Source organism: Rhamphochromis longiceps, linkage group LG20 (genome assembly GCF_057381845.1).
Source record: "Rhamphochromis longiceps isolate RC_006_pf linkage group LG20, R_longiceps_female_GT1.1, whole genome shotgun sequence".
Lineage (NCBI taxonomy): Eukaryota > Metazoa > Chordata > Actinopteri > Cichliformes > Cichlidae > Rhamphochromis > Rhamphochromis longiceps.
The window spans coordinates 14,147,410-14,171,959 of NC_140576.1; the positions used below are offsets into that span (position 1 = coordinate 14,147,410).

The following is a 24,550-nucleotide window of genomic DNA, read 5'->3' on the forward strand; positions in this document are numbered from 1 at the left end:
CTGGCAGTAGGCTAAGGGGTCGAACCAACAACCTCCCCGTTAGTAGATGACCTGCTCTGCCTCCTGAAACACCCCAAGAGCACAAAAAAAGGGGGGGGGGGGGGGATGCTATGTAACATGAAAAAAAGTCTGTATTTCATATTTAGATTTTGCAAATTAGCCCGTTCATGATAGAACTGGAATGGTTTGAATCCGTGGGTGACACCATCGTGGTGGTCACTGTGGGTCCGGAATATTTGTTGGTGTGATTTCAAATTTAAGGTGAAGAAAGGCTGAGACGCGCTCTGATGCAAATCCGCCCCCCACGCCTCTCCACCCCTTATGCTGCTGCTGCGCCCGCTTACGTGAACGCGCTCCAGCGCTGTCATCAGTACAACATCAGCATCTTTCGGGGGGCGCGCAGAGAGAGAGGGAGAGCGAGAGAGAGAGACGGGAGGAGGAGGAGGAGGACGGAGAAAGCGAGAGAGAGAGAGGTCTGAGACACACTGGATAAAGGCGACAAAAAGCACGATGATAATGGAGTCGAGGCGGTGGAGGATGTCGGATTTACGAGAAAGGACTGTTGAAATTTGACAGAGGGCTCGTGTTAAAGGCTGGTCTCCATCTTTTTTTTTTTTTTTTTTTTTTTTGGTTTTCCCTTTTTCGTTTCACCGCGTTTGATTTTTTTTGCCCCCCTCCCTCCCCCCACATGCTGCGTGGACAGTAGAGGCGAGCAGAGGAAGGGGAGCACCCCGCGGATCCCTGGGAAGCTAAAAACGGGGGTCCACCGCTGGCGCTACAGGCATCTCATCTCACGGATGGTAATAAAAGGACATCATGATGAAGACAGCTCTGGACTGATGGATGAGGATGGAAAAGCAGCTTTAACCCCCTCCACCCAGCGACTGTGAAATAAAGGGGGGGAAATCCTATTGTGATTTTTTTAATTGTTAATCATTTATAGTGTAGCCCTGAGGAAACGAGCCTTAGACAGCAATGTTGAATCACTGGTGTTAGTAAATTATTCATTAGGAGTATAGGTAGGCTATGATTTTTGTATTGCTTCAATGTAGCATTCCCATTATTCTTTCCCCCCCACTATGTGTAGTCTTGTAAGATCACACACATATGTGCAGGTCTGGTTTTATCGTGTGCTTATGTAGGCCCTTTTAACAGCCAAGAAACAGCCAAAGCGAGGGAAACATTAGCTTTCGTGTAGAAGAGAAGAGATTATCTGAATAGTGAGGTGTGTCGAGCTGTGCGGGGGCTTTTACATCTTTTACATCTTTTTAAAATATATATATATATATATATGAGAGTGTAAAGAAGAAGCGGGACGGGGGTGTAAAAAATATCTAAGAAGAAGGAGAGGGGAGAAAAAAAACGACCAAACATGTTGCCTTCCCAAGAAGCCTCCAAGATCTACCATGACAATTATATGCGCAACTCCCGAGCCATCGGGGTGCTGTGGGCCATCTTCACCATCTGCTTCGCCATCGTCAATGTGGTGGTGTTCATCCAGCCCTACTGGATCGGCGACAGCGTCAACACGCCGCAGGCCGGCTACTTCGGCCTCTTCCACTACTGCGTGGGTACCGGGCCGTCGCCCAGCCGGGAGCTCACCTGCGTGGGCAGCTTCTCCGACTTCAGCTCCATCCCGTCCGGAGCCTTCAAGGCGGCCTCAGTGTTCGTGCTGCTGTCCATGGTGCTGATCCTCAGCTGCATCGCCTGCATGGCACTCTTCTTCTTCTGCAACACCTCCACCGTTTACAAGACCTGCGCCTGGATGCAGCTGCTGTGCGGTAGGCATCCCCCCAATGTTTGTGCCATGTGTCGCTTAGAATGGAAAGTGTGTTTGGAGTCGCGGGGAACCAAAGAAACGTAATCAGGTGAAAAACACCCCCAAACCAATCTGGCATTTCTGCTTTATTTGCAGCAACCACTGGTGTTGGTGTTGCTGTGTTCAAGGATGGATTCACCAAGGCTCTGGTCTTTAAAATAATAATGATAATGTTCACGTAAAAATGGATAGCCACTTAAAATCCGCTGGGCTCTCTTAGATAACGGAAGGTATCGTAACAATGCAACCTTATAGGAAAATGTTCAAAACGATTACAAAACAAGGGAGACGTGTGAGGTCAGAGTGCTGAGAATCAGCGGCTCAAGCCTCCGTAGACTCGGGAAAATCTCCTGACTTCTCGAATGAGAAAGGTGAAAGGTGTAGTCTTTAGGGGTGTATAGGCTATGACTCATTTTGCATCTTATTAGAGGTGAAATACAGATTTTATTCCAATATATTTATTTGTTTATTTTTAAACTCCTGCAATGACAGCCGGGAGACAGTAGGAATACATTTTAGCGAAGCGCACTGGAAGCAATAAGGCAGGCAGCTGGAGCTCCCCAGAACGTAAGCATTGATATTCTGAGGATACACCACAGCATCTGTAAGGAAAGCGGCAGGATCACTGCTTTATGCCGATGTAATGCAAATGCCATTCATTCACTCACTCCACCCGTTTGTAGAGGATATGATGAGGTCGGGTGTGATATGTGCGATGCGACGGAGATGTGAATTGCTGTGACTGAGGGCTTATAACGGGCCCTGTTGCTATTTTCAGGGATGATACCCGGTCGATTGGATTACTGTGTTCAGGGGAGAGATGCTTTGTCCCTTCTTTGTGGTTAGATTGTTAGATTACACTTAGAAATGATTAGGGACAAATGGTGGCTTTTCCAAACACATGGACACACTGAGTTCCTGCTGTCTTCTTGGGATGTGGAAGAACAGACGTAGCTTCGACGGTTCAGTTTAGATCTGTGTGGCTGCCACAACTGTAGATGCTTACTGAGATGGTGCTGTAGTAGAAACAAGGGATTTTTTTTTCTTTTTTTGGAATCGCTTAAATATCACCCGTCACTGGAAGGAAGATCAGGATGTCTGCGATTACCAGAGGTTCATCTCCAGGCATTACTGCATGTTTCCTGACATTTAATGGCATTAGCCATTAGCCTATGGAAGGATTTTTAAATGAGCAAACAACAAAAGATGCACGATTACAAGAGACCAGTGGCAATCTAAATTAAATACTTATTTGAGAAGCTGGAATAAAAAATAAATCAAAATAAAATAAAGGAATAAAAGAAACCACAGCCTCTTATCTAACGTGAATTTGTTACTATTTGTGGTGTTTTAGCGAACATAACACAGACCCTTCATTGTGTTTTGGGTCACATTTTTGTTCCCATTTGTTGTGTTTTGGCTAACAATATACACTTAGAAATTTTGTATTCTGTGTTGTTTCTTTTGTTTGTGACTGTTGTGTAAGAAAAACTGTCAGCACATTTATGATGAGATGACCACGTTAGCAAGATTGGAGCAATGAGTAAAGTGAGCTCGGTGCAGTGAATCTCAGAGGGTGCTAAAAAAAAAAGAAGAAAAATTCATGATCCGTCTCATATAAGCAGTTCTCCTAGCGAGCCTCCAGTGTATATCTGATTTCTTTATAAGCTGATCAATGTGATAAATAGGCCAGGCAGAATAGCGTGGGAGTCAGTTTTCTGTACAGAAACAGTCAGCATACTGAATGAGAGGGAGGGAGGATGACGGGGAAGCAGAGAGAAAGAGATCAGCACTTTTTTTCCTCCTGTATTGTTCTTTTCCTCATCCTCATCTGCCCACTCTGTCCTCTGTTGTGCCGAGTGTGTCGAAATCAGCAGGAATCAGACACAACAGCAGAGGTACAGATTTTGCTTTCTTTATCAAAACCCGTATGGCTTAATAGAAATTGAACCTCGGTTTTCCCGCACACAATTAATCAAGCACAACAACAGCAAGGAGCTTTTTATGAGGAAAGATTCTAATGTTTTACATAAGAATGTGGGTAAAAGGAAATCTGCCTTTCTTAGTTGTTGTCTTGTAAAATTTTAATCACGGATCAGTGAACACTGTTGTTCAGTCAGAGCTGCTGGTGTCTCATGTACATGTGGTCTGGTGACACACATGTGGTGCTAGGGTGGCCTTACTCTTAAGTCATGACATTTTAAAACAAACCACAACCTTTTCCTGAATTTAAGCTCTATGAACAAAAGTGCTGGGCCACACACACCTACAGGAGGTGCTAAGCTGTGAAGCTCCTGGTGCACAGGTTTTGTGCTGATGTTAATGCCAGAGGATGTTTGGAAGTCTGCAGTTATTGAGTCAGCAGAGCTTTCGTGGCTAATATGAATAATGTAACTCAGCAGTCTGCAACCCTGCTCTGTAACTTCACGTGGTTGGCTCATTCATGGCTCACTTGCTATGGTTTCCACTTTGTAATAATACAAGAAACCTCATAAACTTGCTCGTTGCAATAGTGGTATCTAATTCCAATGAGCTTGTTAGAACGACTTGTTCTTTCACACTTTTGTAGAAGCAGACAACATGAATAGGTACTTGATTTTACTGAAAACACCTCAATTGAAAGATCAAGGAGTGTAATACATCTAATACAGTTTATGTGCTCTTCAGATACAACTTTATAATAGCAAGTCAGTTCATTTTAATCCAACAGGGTGCCTATTTTCTAAACATTTGCATAGTTTCATCAGTATCAGTTACAGATTTATCATCCAAATACTGTTAATAGATGGATTAAAGACCAGCTGCTAACCAATTAGCAAACACTAATACTCAGTTCTTTGTGGTTTTGATTTAACATGGTGCTGGAAATATTCTTTAGAGATTTTAGTCCATAGTCATGTGATAGCATCATACAGTCAAAGGAGCTTGCAAAGAAAAGCGTCTGGACTTCTTTAAGTTGCTTGAAGACGTTTCACCTCTCATCCTAGAAGCTTCTTCAGTTCTAAGGTCAAATGGTGGGGAGTCCCAGATTTAAACCTAGTGGGAGTAACCCCCCAAAGAGGGACAAAAGGACCTCCTGATGGTCCTCTAATCGCCTGAGCCAAGGTGCGAAACTTGGTGTGGGTCCCAATCTCCAGACGCTTTTCTTTGCAAGCTCCTTTGACTGGATGACCTGGATGACTGAGAACCTTCACAGACATAGCATCATACAGTTACTGTAGATTTGTCGGTTGATGTGAATCTCCTCTCAGTTATTGTTCTCAGCTGACAGCAGCTGCACCCAGTTGGTCATCTGCTGCTGTAGCCCATCTGCATCAAGGTTTAACATGTTATCCATTTAGAGATGCTCTTCTGCATACTTGGTTGTAGCTACTAGTTATTTGAGTTCCTGTTGCCTTCAGCTTGAAGCAGTCTGGCCATTCTTGTGTGATTTCTGACTCCAACAGTGCATTTTTGCCTACAAACTGTCGCTCTCTGTATATTTTACCTTTTAGACCATTTTCTGTAAAACTCTAGAAATGGTTGAGTGAGAAAATCTCTGCAGATGAGCAGTTTTGCAGTTCTCAGACCACGTGTCTGGTCCCAACAAACATGGCACATTAAACCCACTTTAAACATTCTTCATTCTGGTGCTCAATTTGAACTTCAGCGAGTCATCAGCATGTCTGAATGCATTGAGTCGCTACCATGTGATTGTCTAAATAGAAATTTGCATTAATAAACAGTTGAACACGTGTATCCGATACAGTGGCTGATGAGTGTACGCTTAGTGGTTCCTTTTACAGTTCAGAAGTTGTGTTCTGTGGCTGTTACGTTATGAACGGGGGATTGTAAAAAAAAATAGGTTTGTGGAGCTATTAAGAAAATCTGAATGTGAGGCAGATATAAATGTTTTTATTAGAGATGATTGGGTAAATACATTTTATAAACTGAAATGAGACTGGTTGATTTTCCTAAAAACACCTCAAACTATGTTTCTTAACTCTGTGAGATATAAGTTATCATTGTTGATGACCCTAATCTTAACCCTACCAAACCCTTGTTTTAGAGAGAGGCAAAAAACACTTAGGAAAAAGTGTAAAGTTTTTAATGCTTCAGAATTTTTGCTTTCTTTGTCTCCTGATTGCAAGACATGGCCGCATGATTTAAAAATTAAATATTCCCATTTAATAGGGTTTGGGTTTGTAATATCACCAGTGGCATTTCTAAAAAACGACCTAAAAAAGCAGAAGTATAAATTAACAAAAAAATTGCATTACAGAGGCAAAGTACTACAAAATTCACATTTCTATAGCATTCGCTCTAAGTTACCTGAAACAGGTAGGCCACCTCCTCCAGGAGGTCCATAACCCATCAGCAGGACCAGTGTCTGCCCCTTCGTGCAAGGTGGAACAGGCTGAGCACTGCCAAAGCTACAAAATGACCTCAAGGAGGACACTCGTTTCAATGTCACTGACCAAACAATCTGAAACAGATTTTATGAGGCTGGCCTGAGGACCCCACATCCTCTAGTGGGCCCTATTCACAGGCCCATGAAATCCTTGGACTCATTGTCAGATCCTCCCCTGGTTCCTGGTGGTGCACAACAGTGCACTTCATCATTTGGCAAGAGTATGCAGACAGTTCCTGGAGGATGAAGGAATGAAGGAACTGATACCACTGACTGGTCCCCATACACACCTGACCTAAATCCAACAGAATACTTCTGGGACATTATGTTTCGCTCCATCTGACACCACCGGGTTGAACTTCAGACTGTCCAGGAGCTCAGTGATGCCCTGGTCCAGATCTGGAGATCAGATCCTCAGGACTCCATCTATTGTCTCATGTTGTCAACATAAGTCACTTTCAGAAAATCACTTTAATGTTTGGGGTGTCTTTGAATTCAGCCCTCTGTATGTTGATCATTTTCATTTCCATCAAATGATGCGGCATCCTTTTTTCCCCTAACACATTACCCAGTTCATATCAGTATATAGATGCAGCATGATTTTTCCCTAGTTGACATCCAATGTGTTTTCAAAGTGTTCCTTTAATTTTTTGAGCAGTGTACATAAGAATTAAGCAGTATGAGGAATCAAGTGCATCAAATCAATGTAGCAGTCCTGAGTCTACTGAAACAACAGATAAACGCCCCTTCATGTCCACCATCCAATGCCCTCAGGCGTCCTGATGATTTAGAAATCTTTGTTGAACAAAATTAACAAAAACTGAAGATTTGCTACATAAAGGTTCTTTTTTATGGCGAAAGGGTTGTATGTCCCTCTCTAAAGATCCAAATACATTACTTTTGTAAGTCGTATAAAAAAAGGATGGAAGATTAGATCCAGAATTTATTGCTTACCATATAAGATAGCTAATCTTATATGGTAAAATTATAAAATATGGTTATATATAGTTATAAAATGTCAGTTTTATTTCCTCTTTGATATTCTGCTTTTAATTTGTGAGCACAGATCAAAGTTACTGAGTGGGGTTTTTTTTATCTTTTCTGTGGACTCATATGATTTGTGGCGAATGTAAGTCATCTAGAAGGCATCTAGAATGCCACTCACCACCTTGAAAATGATCATTTAATCATCCCCTCTGCCCTGCTGGTTGCAGCAGCAGGTCTGCTGGCACAGAACAGTGACAGACTGTACCACAGTAAATACAGTAAGAGCCAATCTGAACCGCTGGTGGCTCAGATTGGCCTAAATGAACCAAAAGGTATCAGTTTGAGCCAGAATATTGCTGGTCACTTAGAGTGTGCTATAGGAACAAGAAGATTAAATAGAAACATCTCCTCGTGTTTCCATCAGCTGAAACTGCAGACACATTCACACATCTACACAGGTCAGCGATTTTCTCACTGCGGTTTTGTCCTATATTCTGGGTAAGTGTTTAGTCCAGTCAGGAAACTAGTGGGACCTACTGGTTAAGTATTGGTAAAACTGAAGATAAAAGGAGAAACTGGAACATGGTTCAAAACACTGAGATGTGGGAGTCTTGGCAGAGCACGCTGACACAGTGTGTACTGGCACCTATAAGCTAAAAATAGGCCAGAGTTGTCTTTTACGTACACTCAACTGGAATCACAAAATCCTGCTGTGCTAAAACAGGGGCCTGGATCGCGAAGCAAAACTATGTCACAGTAGCTTGTTATTCAGTTATCTTTGGGCTTAATTCTGTATTACAAAGCTTGCCCACTTAATTATGTTATATTGTGTATGTAATCATGCATATTAACTATCCTGACTATATCAAGTATGTCCACATCCTGCTGATGGTCTTGTATGCTTCAAGAGATGGCCGAACAACAAAACCCTCATCCACTGCAAAGCTCATCAATGTTAGCATGAAAAGCATTTAGGCTAGTGGTTGATCAGCCGAATGCAAAGTATTGAAAAAGTGCTCCATAGCTGTATGAGAACAATTCCAAGAACTTTAAGTATTTACAGAAATGTGACTGTATTTTTTTTTCTTAAAGAACTTTAGCTTACTCTATGGCCTAATCTACAATACAGTGTGTGATACTATCATGTGAGTATGGACTAAAATGTCTAAAGAATGTTTCCAGCACCGTGTTGAATCAATGCCATCAAGAATTAAGAATTGACACGAGCCAAAGAAACAGCCTCAATTGGCTTCTGTTTAGGAATTTATTTATCATGTACCAACTAAGACTACTATGCAATAAGAATATGTAATTAGTGAAGAATCATGTGCTATATATATAAATTAAAGAAATCATGGATGTAGTCTCAGGGTGTGAAAAGTCAAACCAGTGCAGGGACTTAAATGTGTGTTCTGTAATCTATCGCCAGCAGGTGGCAGTACATGATCTATGACCTCAGTGAACACTTTTCTAATTAATTTATGGTGTCAGTCATAGATTTGAGGTCTTATCTAATGCAGCATCATGTTCATTTAATAATATATGGTTTTTAGGGTGGTGTGGTGGTTAGCACTTTTGCCTCAAAACAAGATTTTCCTGGGTTCAAATCCATCATCTACTGGAGGCTTGTCTATGTGGAGTTTGCATGTGTGGCCACCTTCTACCAGAGGCCATAGAAATTTGGACCACTTCTCTCCAAGGATAAGGGTTTGGGATGGTATGACGAAATCTAGACCAGAAGACAAGACTATTAGAGAATCACTGAGGGCAAATTCAAAGCAAAGAGGCTCGGGTGGGGAAATCAGGCAGAGCCGAGACCGCTGGGAGAGCCAGCAATGGCCTGTGCTCCTTTTGAAGCTTGAAGTGTCTCGATTTCATATTCAAACCCTTCCCTCACTCGTCATAGTTTGTGAAAAAGGTCTACAACCCAATAGGTAACATCACAATAATTTAGATTCAACAAGCTGCTGGAAATAACCCTTGAGATGGTTGCAAGGGAAAATCCCAGTGAATCAGCAGTTTCTGCAATACTCAGATCAACCCCCGGGACTAACAGCCACACCACATCCAAAGTTACTTAAATTACCTCTCCTAATCATTCTGATGCTTGGGTTGAGCTTCATCAGGGTGCTAAGGGGAGAAGTGGGGTATAAAATATTTCCATATTTGGTCAGTTAACTCACCAGAATTTAAAGTTGGCTTAAAAAATGTAGGTGAATTTTAGATGTAATTACAAGTATTACTGACAGCGACACATGCTTCAGACTAGTCTGAAAACATGCACCATCACAAATAATAAAAAGTCAAATCGCCAAATTTCCTCTAGAGAGACAAATCACATCCAAATGGCATCTCAGTTCCACTTTTCTTGTTGCACAGACCCTATTGATAATTGATCAGGGACTGCACTTAAACAAAGAAATGTTCAGTTTACAATCCAAACCAAAAGCTCCAAAAGTGGGTTAGGGCCAATAGAGAATCAACAGCCACATGCTAATAGGTGATTTTCCTCCCATCTTCCCCCAGTTGTGTCACACCTGGATGGGAATGTGAATAATGGGATCATTTTACACTTAGAATCTAGACTAAACTGCAGTTTTTTTCCTTCTTCACACAAAGGAACAAGTGGAGGGCTAGATTTCCCCAAAGCACTGTAGGTCTGTGAATAGCTTCTCTGCTCACACCTTTGCTTGGATTTAGATTAATTCAGTGGAAAATGCTCCTGGGAAAATGGCTAGCACTTTAGTTTTAATTCACCTTACTTGAACAAAGATGAATTTAGTCTAAGAACCTCAGAGGAAATTCAAATAGGATTTCAGCGTTTACTTCTCACAGAGATGGCGAGGTCACTTCACCCATCAACTACCTTCTCACTCCACCCTCCTCCTGTTTTCCTGCATCCCTCTGGCAATGAGAGGTGGAGGAACAGGAAAGTACCAAGTTAATCGTAGAGCTCAACTGCTCCCTTTCTCACTCCCATCTCCATCAGTTCAGTCCACTATCCTTCTTTCACATCTGACCTTGGCTGTTGCAATATTAAACAGAACTAAGCAGGACATGGGCTGTGGCACAGGGGAGGAGCCGTGTAGGGAGAAACAACCTGTCAGGGACTGTTCAGCATAACTCTGTGTGTGTGTGTGTGTGTGTGTGTGTGTGTGTGTGTGTGTGTGTGTGTGTGTGTGTGTGTGTGTGTGTGTGTGTGTGTGTATTTGTGTGTGTTTGTGTGTGTGTGGGCTCTGTGGTAAAGTTAAGATCTTGTGGGGGTATAGTTTTGCTTCCAGTCTGAATGTCATGGAAATAAATGACCTGTAGAATTAGTCTAACAGATACTGAGGCAAAAAGCAGAGGTGTTTGGAGGAAGGGTGAAGAAAAGCTCATCTATAGATGTGGAACCACTGAGTAACCACAGTGCAAATAATCTAAAAAAAATGGTCATAGGAGATATACTTTTATATAAATAATCTTGAGTAATTACATTCACTGCTCACTGCAGTGCTTCTGCATTGGGTTTAAATTTTCCAATATTCATTCGCTCTTACTGCTTAGATTAATAGTGGAAATTCATTCAGCTCCTCCAGACTTTTTTCTAACTGCTCTTATAATAAGAAAAAACTGTTAGGAAACATGTCCAGGCTCAACTTTTTAAAAACAAAAACTGTGTCAAATTAATCTACATTCACAATGAGAATAAACATCTATTCATCCATTTTGTTAATGTCTCGTCCAATTCAGAGAAGGGAGGAGGCGGAGCCTATCTCAGCTGACTCTGGATGAAAGCTGGAGTACACCAAGGTTAGGTCTCCAGAGCAAAATAAGAATATACTGTTCAAAATGTAAACTTAATTTCATTTTCTTTTCTTTTTTAACATGTTTACAATTTTGAAAGGAAATCGTGCTGTGTGTGCTTTTTTTCACTCAAAGTTAGATTTTGCATATGATTGCGTTCTCTTTTTACTCAGCTATTTTGGAAAGACTGTTATAAATTTGAGGTTCACTGATAGTTTCTCCACCTCTACAATAGAAAAATGCAGTTTTGAACTCCAGTCATGCAGAAGAAGAATTTCATTGCTTATTATGTTGCAACTACTTAATACAGCTACACGTGTTGATAATAATATCCACAGTGAATATAATACTTACAAGAACATAATGTAATGTGCTGCTGGAGGAGATCCAGTCCTTGGGGACTTGCAGAATTAGGCAGATGATGACCTTTCCATCTCATGGGCTGTCACAGATGCAGGAACAATCAATTTTGACGTCACTACAAGTTAGAATCACCGAGCACTGCAAATGATTTTGGTACTAGACCCTACTAGAGTTAGTACTAGAGTTCTAGTAACGTCACCCTACATATGTTGTTGGTCCTGACTCTGAAAGGGAAAATGTTGTTTTTTTCCTTCTTGTACAAACAGTGAACACAGTTGTTTTTCTGGTGAAGCAGCTTGAGTTTTCTCGGTTTCTCTCTGTTTTTCCTTGTTGTCCGTTTTTGTTCTTACAAGGATTCTGAAGGAAAGCAAGAGAGCAGCAGAAAGAGTGCGTAACAGTGTGTGCATGTGATGGAAGGAGAGGCAGAACGCGAGGGAGCAAAACACAGCAAATTCATTTGCATGTGCGTGCTGATGGTATGCTTTGTGTGTATCTTGCCCCCCCCCCACACACACACACACACACACACATCTGTTCTCGCAACTGTGTGAGACAACGGGTAAATGTGTACATGATGGTGTGAGAGCTGAATGATTAATGAGAACGTTTTCTCTTTTCTTCTCTTGAGGCAGTGTGGTGTTTTTTTATGTATTTTTTTTATGTATTTATTTTTTCTTTCTTTTCTTTTTTTGTTTTTGCTTCTGCAGTTAATGTGGCTGTGTGCATCCATGCAGCATGTGTGCACATGCACAGTAGATTTAAATAAATGCTGCAGTGGTCGAGTTTTTTTACATATGTATATATATATATATATATATATATATGTATATGTATTTAAAGAGATGTATATGTGTCTGTGTGTGTATGTAAGACAGAGAGAGATGTAGCGAGAAAAAGTCTCCCTGCCTCTTGCTCCCTCTTTCCTTCTCTGTGTCTTTCACTCTCTGAGATTTCTGGTTGGCTTTCCCAACCAAACGTACATGTTTTAATTATCAGGCACTTAATAAATAATTCCAAAGTCACTGGGGTGTTTCTAAAAATATCCTAACAGCTGAATAATGGATTCCTTTGACCCGTCTCATCATTGTCACTCTCTGTGTATGTGTGTGTGTCTGTGCAGGAGTGAGAAACAAAGTCTTACATCTCATTGATGTGTAGTTAGTAGCAACAACGTAGGCTTGGCCCAAAAAAGGAGGGAAATTTGTGTTTGGCTGATTATTTGTTTGTTGTAACAATGCTTTTTGGTAATAAATGTTATACTGTTGAAAAATCTCATCGTATCCTCCTAAATGGTTCCACATTTACAAGGAAAAGCATTTGTGGGTTGAGCAGCATAGTCATCAAAACATGGACTAGTCTGCCACATAATCTTTTCACTTCCCCTTTGAGATCTGATTATTTTGAAAAAAAATCCTTTAATTTTTTGGAGTATCAATATCAATATCAACCCAAGCATTGTTTAGTCCAACCACACAGATTATAACAACAAAACTAAGGCTTCTCTAAGCCCTACCAACCCACAAAATCTGCTCAGGAGCAGTTCAAGGTACACATCCAAAAGCTTAAACTCTCCACATCCATGCTTTATATGGCTGAACAAGCCTGATCCACAGAACCCAAAGGATCCCCTGCCAACATTGCTGATGTCAGACACACTGGCAAGGGTACATGCCCAATGAGGCAGAGTAACAGTGAGATTTTAATGTTGTGACTGATATCTTCTGTATGAAATTTCACATTCATTTTAAATTCATATTGTTCCTGCTGTTTATTTAAGACATTTCTGACACCCCACAGCAAACAAGTTCCTTACACTTTTTCAAAATAACTTTAGCTTTTCAGACAAATTTCAAAATCCACAAACTGCACCATAATAAATCATAGTAGGTCATCTTTCCCAACAAAAGAAAATCTCCTAAAAGGTACTCCCAAAAATTCTCAAAAAGACAAATACACTTCTTCAGATTCATACTGGCACCAAGGATGCCAGCCTTATACAAAGCATCAAAGATGTAAGATTTTTTTTTCCATATAACTCTTGGGTGTCTTTATGTGATACTTGCTACAAGACAAACTTGTAGCCGATAAACAGGATAAGCTTGTAGCAGAATGATGGGAAGAGAAAAGTATGGAGAAGCAGAGAAACAGCTAATGATCCAAAGAATACCACCATCTGTTAAACATGGTCGAGGCAATATTACAGCATGGATATGTATGGCTGACAGTAGAAGTGGGTCACTGGTCATTTATTGATGATGTGACTGCTGATAGAAGTAGCAAGAACGACGAGTCAGCGTACAGACAGGAAGTGCAGAGACTAACGGACTGGTGTAAGGACAACAACCTGTCTCTGAATGTTGACAAGACAAAAGAGATGGTTGTTGACTTTAGGAGGACACGAGAGGCGACCACTCACCGCTGAGCATCAACGGCTCCTCTGTGGAGATCGTTGACAGCACCAAATTCCTGGGTGTACACCTGGAGAAGGACCTCGGCTGGTCCCTCAACACCAGCTCCCTGCACAAGAAAGCCCAACAGCGTCTCTTCTTTCTGAGAAGACTGAGAAAGGCCCGGCTTCCACCACCGATCCTGACCACCTTCTATAGAGGAACTATTGAGAGCATCCTGAGCGGCTGCATCACTGTCTGGTTTGGGAGCTGTGCCATATCAGACCGCAAGACCTTACAGCGGATAGTGGGAACAGCAGAGAAGATCATCGGGGTCTCTCTACCCTCTATTGAGGACATCTACACCACACGCTGCATTCGCAAAGCCACCAGCATTGTGGCTGATCGGACACACCCCTCTCACACACTCTTTACACTCCTGCCATCTGGAAAAAGGTACCGAAGCATTCGGGCACGCACATCCAGACTGTGCAACAGCTTTTTTCCACAAGCCATCCGTCTCCTCAGCAAAAAGGGACTGACTGATAAACACGCACACACACACATACACTAACATTATCACTCAGCTTAACTCAAATACCTCAAAACATTGAGACTGGACTGACTAACCAACACAAAGCGCAAACACACTGACCTACACCACCAAACCATCGCACACACCAACCTGTAAATGCTCTTTTGCACAATATTATTACTAGATATATTATATTTTTTATTTTTTTTTGCACTAACTTGTCTTGTAGCACCTTGGTTCCTGGAGGAACGTTGTTTCGCCTCACTGTGTATTTTTAAACTGTATATGGTTGAAGTGACAATAAAGTTGAACTTGGAAACTTGGAGGATGAATTGTAAAATGTACATGGCTTTACTTAAATGTTCAGCCAAATTCTGGAAAACATGAAGCATACTGTAAGAGCTAACTGGGAGTTTTTCCATCTGAGTTGGAAGAAGTAGATGATGTGGCCACAGTAGAGAATTTCCTTCTTACATGCATCACTATTTGCAGTGTTTTCATTTGCAGCTTTAAAGTACTTGTAAAGTACTACATGAAGCTACGCTTGGTATTTACAAAGGGATGCAGTGACAAAATTGCATGTAGGGAGGTGGAATTTCACAGATTTTTGTGACTGCTCCTGCTGCATGTGCATATTTAAGGGAGTTCCTTTCTCAAAACGCAAAATACAGGGAGGAGAATGTTTAAATCGAGCACACAAACTGATATTGGTGCTAATATTTAACACAGAAAAAAGCATGTTTTATTTTTTTTTGCACTTGATATTGAAATGGGTCAACTGCGCTTGTGTTAGAAGACAGCTTTAGTAAATCACCAATGAACTAACCACACCTATGAACTAGGGCTGCCACAATTAGTCGACTAGTCACAATTACGTCGACTATCAAAATCGTTGACGACTAATTTAATAGTCGACGGGTCATTTGAAGCTTTGTAAGATCCTGAAAGATGTAGGAATTAGTAGTAAATGGTAAATGGCCTGCATTTGTATAGCGCTTTACTCAGTCCCTAAGGACCCCAAAGCGCTTTACACTACATTCAGTCATTCACCCATTCACACACAGGCAACAGCAAGCTACATTGTAGCCACAGCTGCCCTGGGGCGCACTGACAGAGGCGCCCCAGGGCAGCCCCAGGGCAGCCCCAGGGCGCCTCTGTCAGTAGGATTTATGAGTGTAATAATGGACTGAAACAGAAGATGGCAGCACTGCATGAACAAGGATGCCAGCTGCCGTTAAACCCCAAAGAAGAAGACGCAATCTCCGGTATCGTAGCTGTGTCCAAATTCATGGACTGCATCCTCCTGAGGCCGCATTTGTAGGCCGATTATGTTACAGCGATGCGACGGAGACTGTCCAAATTCGAAGACTCTGACAAATGCAGCTGACAAATTTGTCCTTCATTTCCCAAGATTTGAAGGATGGGTCGAGTTCATCCTTTGTGGCCCAGCCTATCCCAGAATTCATAGTGCGGCCCAGCCAATTAAAGTTTCCAACAATGGCGGCAGCTAGTTAGTTGAGATATTACTGTTCTTACTCTTTCTGGGTCACAAAATAAACTTTTAAGATATTTTCAGGTGAGAATGTAACTGTGTAAACTTCAAATATCTGCTTGGTTTATCAAGACACCACATATTTGCAAAAGTGCTTGTTTTCAGAGACGTCTGTTACCCACCAGCTCAATAGTTAGTTGGCCGGCGGTTCAAGGCTCACTAGAGCTGGCGAGAACAACAAACTCCTGGCAAATCGTTTTCAGATCCCTGCCATCTTTCGCTACTCAGGTTAAACATGATATATAAGTCACTTAGATAACTTAAAAATTTTATTGTTTGGCTTTTTTCAATGTTTTATTTGTTCCTGAGTAAATCAGTTTGGCTGAGATTAAAGTTATAGTTTTCACACAGCTGAATGAACGTCACACAGAAAACTGATTAAACAGAATTGTGAGATGGTAGAAGTGTCCTGTTATATTTTAGATAGCAAGGAGCAGACAGCTGAGTTTATTAATCTTCACTGAGACAATCTGCAAATTTCATTAAAATTAAAAAGAAAAACTATCATCTTGTCTTTATTTTTAGTTAGCACATACCTTAAACACTTCAAGCTGTAAGCTAATGATAGTTATATAAGAGCAGATGCATGCTGGTGGAATAAGCTGTACGTTTTATGTCCATAATCTGATTAGTAGACTAATCAACTATCAAAATCATTGTTTGTGGCAGCTCTACTATGAGGGCTACTTCACTGAGTGAATGGGTTAAATGCAGAGAGCAATTTCCCCACGGGGCTCAATAAAGTACAATAATGTACACACTTTCTTCTTCTTCTTCTACTTGGGCATTGTGCTCACACATTGTTTTGCCCTGCTCAGTAAACACAAATCTTTAAGACAAAGTCTACAGTTTTGTAAAATGTGTACATTTCTACGTACACAGTACCGTATAACCATATGCAGCGTACATAAGCAACAACTTTTAATTTAAAACAGAGAAAATTTACAGTGAACAACCAAACTGAAAGAAATAAAAAAGAAAAGCTCTGTGCCAAGTGGGCCAGTGAACCCTGGCGGCAGCAACATCTTGCAAAGTGCCCCCTCAGCAGTCCACATACTAACACTGAAGTCTCTCTCTCTCTCTCTCTGTCACACACACACACACACACACACACACACACACACACACACACACACACACACACACACACACACACACACAAAGCAGGCTTGGTCTCAGCACTAATAAAAGCTCTGTATATCAGCAAGCCAGGCCGTCCATTATATAGGAGGACAGCAGGCCAAGGTTTAGACACAGTAGCAGAGAAAAGGGCAGACCTCAAACAGCTTTATTACATTATAGACAGGACATGGTGATCTCTCAGTGCATTCATGTTCACACCTTTCCACTCCGCTGCTCTGCGTTGGACTGAAAACTGCAGGGGTTTGCTTCCACATGGATGCCAGGAGTTAGAAATATTTATGGGGGGTTTTAGTATCTCGCCTCAAACGGTTTCCGCACCATCAGGATGTCGAAATTGCTAAATTGTTATATTGCAACATTATGTACTAATACTAATTTAATAATAGTACATGTAATGCTAATTTCCAGTTCTAATCAACAATAACTGATGGATATTGTTTTTTAAATATCAGTTATCCATATCAACTAATTCTATACCATTACATACCTCACTGGTAACATGTTACACTGTTTAAAGTGACAGCAACATGCAGTCTTAATCCGTACCATAATGGTTATGCCACCATATTTAAATTGACCCTGTTATGTGATTCTTTAGCTCAGGCCTCTCACTGCTCTGAATGCCATGTTTCAGACAGCTTTCTACTGTTGGCACTGTGTGATGTCAGCGAGAGAGGACCTCTATAATATGGTCGTCTCCGGCACACAGAAGAAGCTCCAGCCTCCTGTCTTTTAAACCTTCTATCCACAAGGGTCAACCAATTGGAAGGATGCTGGCTTAAAGTGAGAGAGTTTAATTCATATAGAGTGGAACTGTCACGGTCCTGGGTCAGTGACCCAGTGTTTTGAGTTTCTTGTGCCTCTGAGTTTTCTGTATTATGTTCTTAGTTCTCTTTGTTGTCCCAGCTTGTTCTTTAGTGTAGTGTCTTAGTTTGGTGTTCTTGTATTCTGTTTAGTTCTCTGAGTATTTAGTAGCTGCCCTCTGTGTTTCTTAGTTGTTCTGTCTCCCCTAGTCTAGTTTGCATCTGTGCTAATTCCTGTTTTACTTTGAAGGTCTGTGTCTCATGTGTATCCTACTTTGCTCCCTTGTCTCGTCAGTTCTGATTTCTCCCAGCTGTGCTCTCTTTCTGTGTCTCATTCCCCTCGTTACTTCCCATTGTATTTAAATCCTGTGTTTCTCTGAGTCAGTGTCGCGTCGTCCCTCATGCTGTGTGGAGCGCCCTGTGTCTCTCTTTGAGTTTTTAGTTTGTTGTTTCCCAGTTTAGTTTAGTTTGTATGGTTTTTTTTTCCTGCCAGCCAATAAAGCTGTGACTTTGAGTTAACACCTCAAGTCTGAGCGCCTGCATTTTAGATCCACATCTCCTGCCTGCCACACAGCGTTTCATGACAGGAACCATGTTTTAGTGAGATGGGAACAAAGCCAACAGACAAAGCTGAGGACCAAAACCTGTAGTTTCCCCAATACCCACTCAAGGGTTCCTCTAAAAGAGAGACAATCTCCATAGACTATGCTATATGGCATGGTTTTCCATGGCTGAGGAGTTCCTCTTGATGTTATGTGCAGGTGATCAGGGTTTTTGTCCATACAGGATATGTTAAAATAGCCAACTAAACAGCGTTTTTAAATCTGGTCCGAAAAAATGTTGTTTTGGCCTCGATGGACAGTTTTCCCTTCGTAACGACACATTCATTTCGGCCTAGGTGTCAAACATAAGGCCTGGGGCCCAGAAACAGCCCGGCAAAGACTTCAGTCACTGGATGGCCACTGGATGGCTTTGGAAAATACATTTTGAACTTTTAACTTTATGTATTTTACAGCTTGTCACACTGACAAAGACCTCCCCCACAGCCATTCACACTACACCAGAGTAATATAGCAATAGATAAACGGTTATCTGACAGAAGAGTTCCTGTTTCTTCATTACCATATTATTATTATTATTATTATTATTTTTACGTGTTACAAAATCTTTCCGCTTTATAATTACAGGACAGTTTGGCTATTAGAATTTTTTCCATAATTTAAAAAATTCAGTTCTTTCAGTTTAAGGCCAAAGAGCTGTGCTGACAGATTTCTTTCATTAACTCCAAAAGGATTTCTTCATTATTAAGAGAAAACTGAGACATACTGTTGAAACTTCTTCTTCTTCTTATAGTGAGATATCTCAGAGATTAAATGTGCAGTTAAACTACTGACAGAAACAGCAGTTTCACTGGTCTGGCCCACTTAAGACCAAAGTGCCACATATGTGGCCCGTGGAGTAAAAGGAGTTTGACATCCCTGATTTAAACACTTTTTTCCTATGCCTAAGTACACTCACACACACACACTCCAACAGATGCACTGGGGGCAAATCAGGGTTCAGTATTTTACCCAAGGATACTTTGACATGTAGAGTGCTGTAGCTGGGTAATCGTCCACTGACCTTCCCATTGGTAGGGCTACTGGTTCAAATATGACTGAATCACTGAATTCATCCAATATGACATGCAGAAACCAATGGATGATGTCACTCGTTTAACTACAAGTTGTGGTTATCCACTGCCTCTACTGTAAACTCAAAACATGGACCACTGGCCACCCATAAGCCAAACTATCAGAAAATAGCAAACATATTCTCACCTTTTCTTGGCCCCAGTGTGTGTGGTAACTTGTGAAACAAATGCGAAACAAAACAAGCTTGTAATCGCCCTCTGATCTAGCTAGCACCACATTCTCATTAAGATTTAACAGCATTTCTAGTAGATAATGGCAGTTGGAGTAAGTATGAGTCCCATGTACTAATGAGAAGGGAATGAATTTTAGAAGGGAGGGAGGGTGGGGCAACAAAAAGAGAACAAACCGCTTGCAGTGAAGGGGAGTTGTGTATAGATGGAGAACTGGAAAAGGAGTGTACGAGGTGTGGTCACGCTCTTAACATTCAGATAAATTATCTCCAATTAAACACATCAGCTGTACCTTCCAATTTCCTTATAAAGCAATGCTTAAGAATAAAAAAATTTAAAAATACTGGTGACCGCCAGTTCTACCCCTCAGGGTCCTAGCAGATACACCTATGATATCAATTTCAAAATCCTACGTCACCTACATGGCAAGTTATCGCATTCCCCACCCTGAGTGTCCATGCCGCCCTCCCACCCGCTCTGTGGGGTAATGACAATACCCCATCAGCCTTGTATGGCTAAGGAGTAAAAGGGTGTTGGATGATGTCACAACCATGTGATGGTGGTGTTTAGCCTATAACTACTCAAGTCAAAATTACTTCACACACACATTTATATTTAGCACACTCATGGTATTTTTAGAGGACTTATATAATCATTTTGGGCTGTCGAGAATGAAGAAAGAATCCGTGAAGATTGTAGATAAGACAGTCTGACAAAACTGTTACGTAACAAGCCTATAAATATCTTTAGACACTAAAAATAAAAATGATTCACGGTCTTTTTAATGAGCTGGATCACAATCATATCCAGGTGGTGCATTTCCAATTGTCTTCCCTGGTTTGATCTGCTTTGATGCCTCCTAACAGCTGATTGGCTGTGAATGCTGAGCTGAAAAGAAGTGACAGGAGGTGATGAACTGAGATGGGGGGGGATGACATAAGACATGGAGTGAAGCTTCAGTAGCCATGCGACTTGATTTTTTTTATTCTTTCACTCATCAACTCTGTTCTTCTCGCCTCCTTCCCATCCGCCTTCTCTGTTCGATCCCTCCGCTTGTTGCCTTTGAAGTTCCTTCCTTCCAAGTTCAGAATGCAGTGTCTTGAGAGAGTGGAGGGGAGGAAGGAAGAGGAAAAACCCCAACAACTTCAAAGGGCTTTTCTTGGGTTGTGGGAAGGTGGGGGTTATTTTTAGCCTGCTGGTGCCCACTTAAAGGCTTGAGTTGAAGATGAAAGAAAAAGGGGAGATAGAGGAGAGTGCACAGAGAGTACATGCCACATGATCGTTGCTGTCATACTAGAATGCTATTCACAAAGAAATGGGTTTTTTTTATCCAGCGTGTACTGTGCTGAACACTTTGCTGCGGAGTTCCTGATGCTTTAAACCGGGGGTCCCCAACTCCAGGCCTCGAGGGCCAGTGTCCTGCAGTTTTTAGATGTGTCCGTGATCCATCACATCTGATTCAAATGGCTAAATTACCTCCTCAACATGTCTTGCAGTTCTCCAGAGGCCTGGTAATGAAATAATCTTTTGATTCAGGTGTGTTGACCCAGGGTGAGATCTAAAACCTGAGGGACAACGACCCTCAAGGCCTGGAGTTGGGGACCCCTGCTTTAAACGGTGCATGCGCTTGCACGTTTTGCTGAACTCAACTACATCTGAGTATGTTAACAACACAAGTTACTAAATACATTTGAATAGAGGCTTGATTTAGAAAGAAAATGCATTACATGATGAGAGGTTACATATTTTAGGTGAAACTGAACTAAATCTCATCTATGCCGCTAACCTTCAGTCTATTAAAAACCAAACCAAAGAAAAAACATTATTAAGTGCGAAACAAATGTGGGTCCGTCTCCATCATAGGTAGTATGCTAGATGGGGAATCCTCCATAATTTATTGTAAAGTCCTGTTATTAAGGCTCAAGCTTGGTGTTTTTCACTTTTGTCATTGTGCTCTTTAGAAACCAGATGGTACAGATCACACCACGATGCCGCACAGCCATTGGCTAACAAACTCAATAACAAGTCAGCCAGTCAGCATACACTGAATGCATAAAAATGTACAAATGTATAATAAACTCATCAGAAACATGAATTCACTGAGATCAGCAGGTTTTGCCCTTGTAGACATTAAAAAGAATGCATATTTAGGGCACTTTTGCAGTGGCGTCACTTGTCAAATCTGGGAGCTACATCAATCTTTTATGGAGGCTCATTACAGCCACAGAAAAAAAAAACTCATCCAAAATTTCGAGTTAGCTCTACCAGTCAGCTCTGTGAAAGTATATAATTTCCTTGTGACAACGAAGCTGAAGCAGAAGGCGGAAGGCATCAGCTGTCCAACAGTTCCACATAAACACATTGACACCTTGTTTGCAGTTATCATCGCATTCAAAGCTGAAGAACCTGGCACCAATGTGTTCACTTTTGCAATACATTGGTAACTCACTGATATTGTTACTACCCAAATGTGTCTGCGCCAACTGCTACTGGTTAACAAGGAAATCACATCCTTCACAGAGATTCTTGTTTGGGAGAGCTAACTCAAAAACTTTGAAAATAAATTTTTTAGGGATTTCGAAATTTCAGAGACTAAATTTCAAGTTATGGATATCCGTTTTTTCAACAAGCTTCGATAATCTTTCACATTGTCTGTATGAAGAATTCATGATTCTGGAGAGTGTTTGCAGACAAACTCATGTCTTCCATGCAAACTACTGGTGAGTACAGCAATCTGCTAGTGCATAAAAGTAATCACAATGCAGTGAAATAGCTTTAGCTCCCCCAAATCTGATCTAACTGAAAGCATAATGCTACATTTGTTTTGTTAGTAATAACCTGGTCCCAGCATCAAAGAGTTAAACACGCCAAAAAGATGTTGCAAGTCACAGCATGCAGTCATTCTTGTGCATGCTCACAAAAGCAATTTGTGAGCATTTGTTATGTAAGTTGGAAATTGTGAATCAGTTCACAACTTTTAGTCCTCTGTTGTGCTCTTGCATGGGTTGGAAACATAGCATTTCATTGTAATGCAAAAGAAAAATGAGCACAGAGATTATCTCATGTTGTAATTCTCAGAGTTCATGTTGCAACTTTGATGAAATGTGCACATTCACTTGAATTCAAATGGAGAAAGCAAGCCGCAGAGTTAAAGGAAAACAACTGTTTGCTCTGCAAACAGGGTTCAACCAAAATGGCTAATGGATGGGACTTTAATACACTAAGTACATTACATTACTCAGCCATCTATGTCCAGAACACAATATAATCAAGGCTTTACTAAACATTTAGTAAGGCAAAGGTAAACTCAAGGCAACAATGAGAACCAATCAAGGAAACAAATGTAAAATCCACAGACAGAATAAAAGATGTACATTTTAGCAGGTTTGTTTTGTACTTTGGGTTTGAAAAGTGAAGCCAAAGCAAAAATCTTTTAAACCTACATTGTTTTTAATAGCCAGTAGAGGGCGACTCCTCTTGCTGTAAAAATACTTGTGGTTGTATTGAAGTTTATGGCAGTAGTGTCCAAACCCAGGCCTCGAGGGCCAGTGTCCTGCAGGTTTTAGATGTGTCCTTGTTCATCACAGCCATTTAAATGGCTAAATTACCTCCTCAACATGTTTTGAAGTTCTCCAGAGGCCTGGTAATGAACTAATCATTTGATTCAGGTGTGTAGACCCAGGGTGATATCTAAAACCTGCCCTACATGCCTGGAGTTGGCCAAGCCTGCTCAATGGGGAAACAGCCTTCGGCTTCATTGACCTGTTACCTTAGTAAACACTGTCCTGATGAGTTTATGGTCTCAGCTGGTTTCAGATCTTACTGAACAAACAAAACAAACAAGAAAGGTCATTATTAGTTGGACAGAAGAATTATCCGCCCTCACTGGCTAACGATTGTCAATCATAAGTCAGTAGCCAATGAGAATGCCGTGTCCTCGTTGTCACAGTTAGTAAAGCAAAGGTGGATGCTCTCCTGCTGGAGCATTTCCTACATTTATGTTGCATGGTTATTAGGACTCAAAGCAATAACTTTGGCTACTGTAGATTTAAAATTACTGACCAAGCCAATGTCTTAAGCAATGATTGTAAACGCTGAATTATAGTAAGGCATAACACGAGATGAGATAATATTTAATTTCCTGCCAAAATATTAGATTAAAAAAAGTTTTGATAATTGCTTACAGCACAAATAAACTTTAAGTGGTAAACAAATAACATGTATTACAGAGGGAAATGGGCTAGTTAATGAGTTGCCATGAGGCTCAAGTATGGTGCCCGTCAGGCTCTCCAAGCCATGTTTCTAAAAAGCCCACACTCAATAACTTCAAAGGTGTTTCCAACCAGATGGGGAACATTCATCAAAAATCCATAAAACATGTTACCTGACACTCATTACTCAGTTAATGATTTTACCATTCCTCATCTATGTTAATATTTTGCATAAAGGCCATAAAAGAAGCTAATAACGTGGTGATTTCCCACGATGATTACTTCCTTTGCTCTTCAATTCTCTCATTACTTACTGTGTTATCCTCATTATATTCTTTCTCATTACATTCCCCCATTACGCCTGCAATCATTCTGTCAGAGGAGCGGTCACATTTTTAAATGGCGTAAATTTCAGCTCAAAATAGGACTCCTTGTGTTTGTATGTTTACACAGAGAGGTGGTGACTAATCTCATATCATCCCTCATCTGTTGCTGTGAGTTCACCACCCACCATATTCTCATGATGGATTGCCAGTATATAAAAAGCAGGATCTTCAGAGGGAATCCCTAATGTGACAGGGTTCAACCAAATGACTAATGGATGTGGCTTTAATATACTCAGATCAATCACCTTCATGACATTTTAGAAAACCACATCTTTTGGTGGAATTCATTTGTTTTAGAACCCTCTAAGTTGTATTGTTTTACCA

The 24,550-nt window shown here is 41.0% G+C and overlaps 1 protein-coding gene across 1 annotated transcript in view; it reads left to right on the forward strand.

Moving 5' to 3' along the window:
- The first annotated feature begins 487 nt into the window (after nt 1–487).
- LOC146645071 (LHFPL tetraspan subfamily member 4 protein-like) overlaps nt 488–24,550 on the forward strand; it is a 38,001-nt gene continuing 13,938 nt past the window's right edge. The window contains exon 1 of the mRNA XM_085394712.1: nt 488–1,781. Within this exon, the coding sequence (XP_085250838.1) occupies nt 1,373–1,781 (409 nt within the window). The 5' untranslated portion in view covers nt 488–1,372. The remainder of the gene's footprint in view (nt 1,782–24,550) is intronic.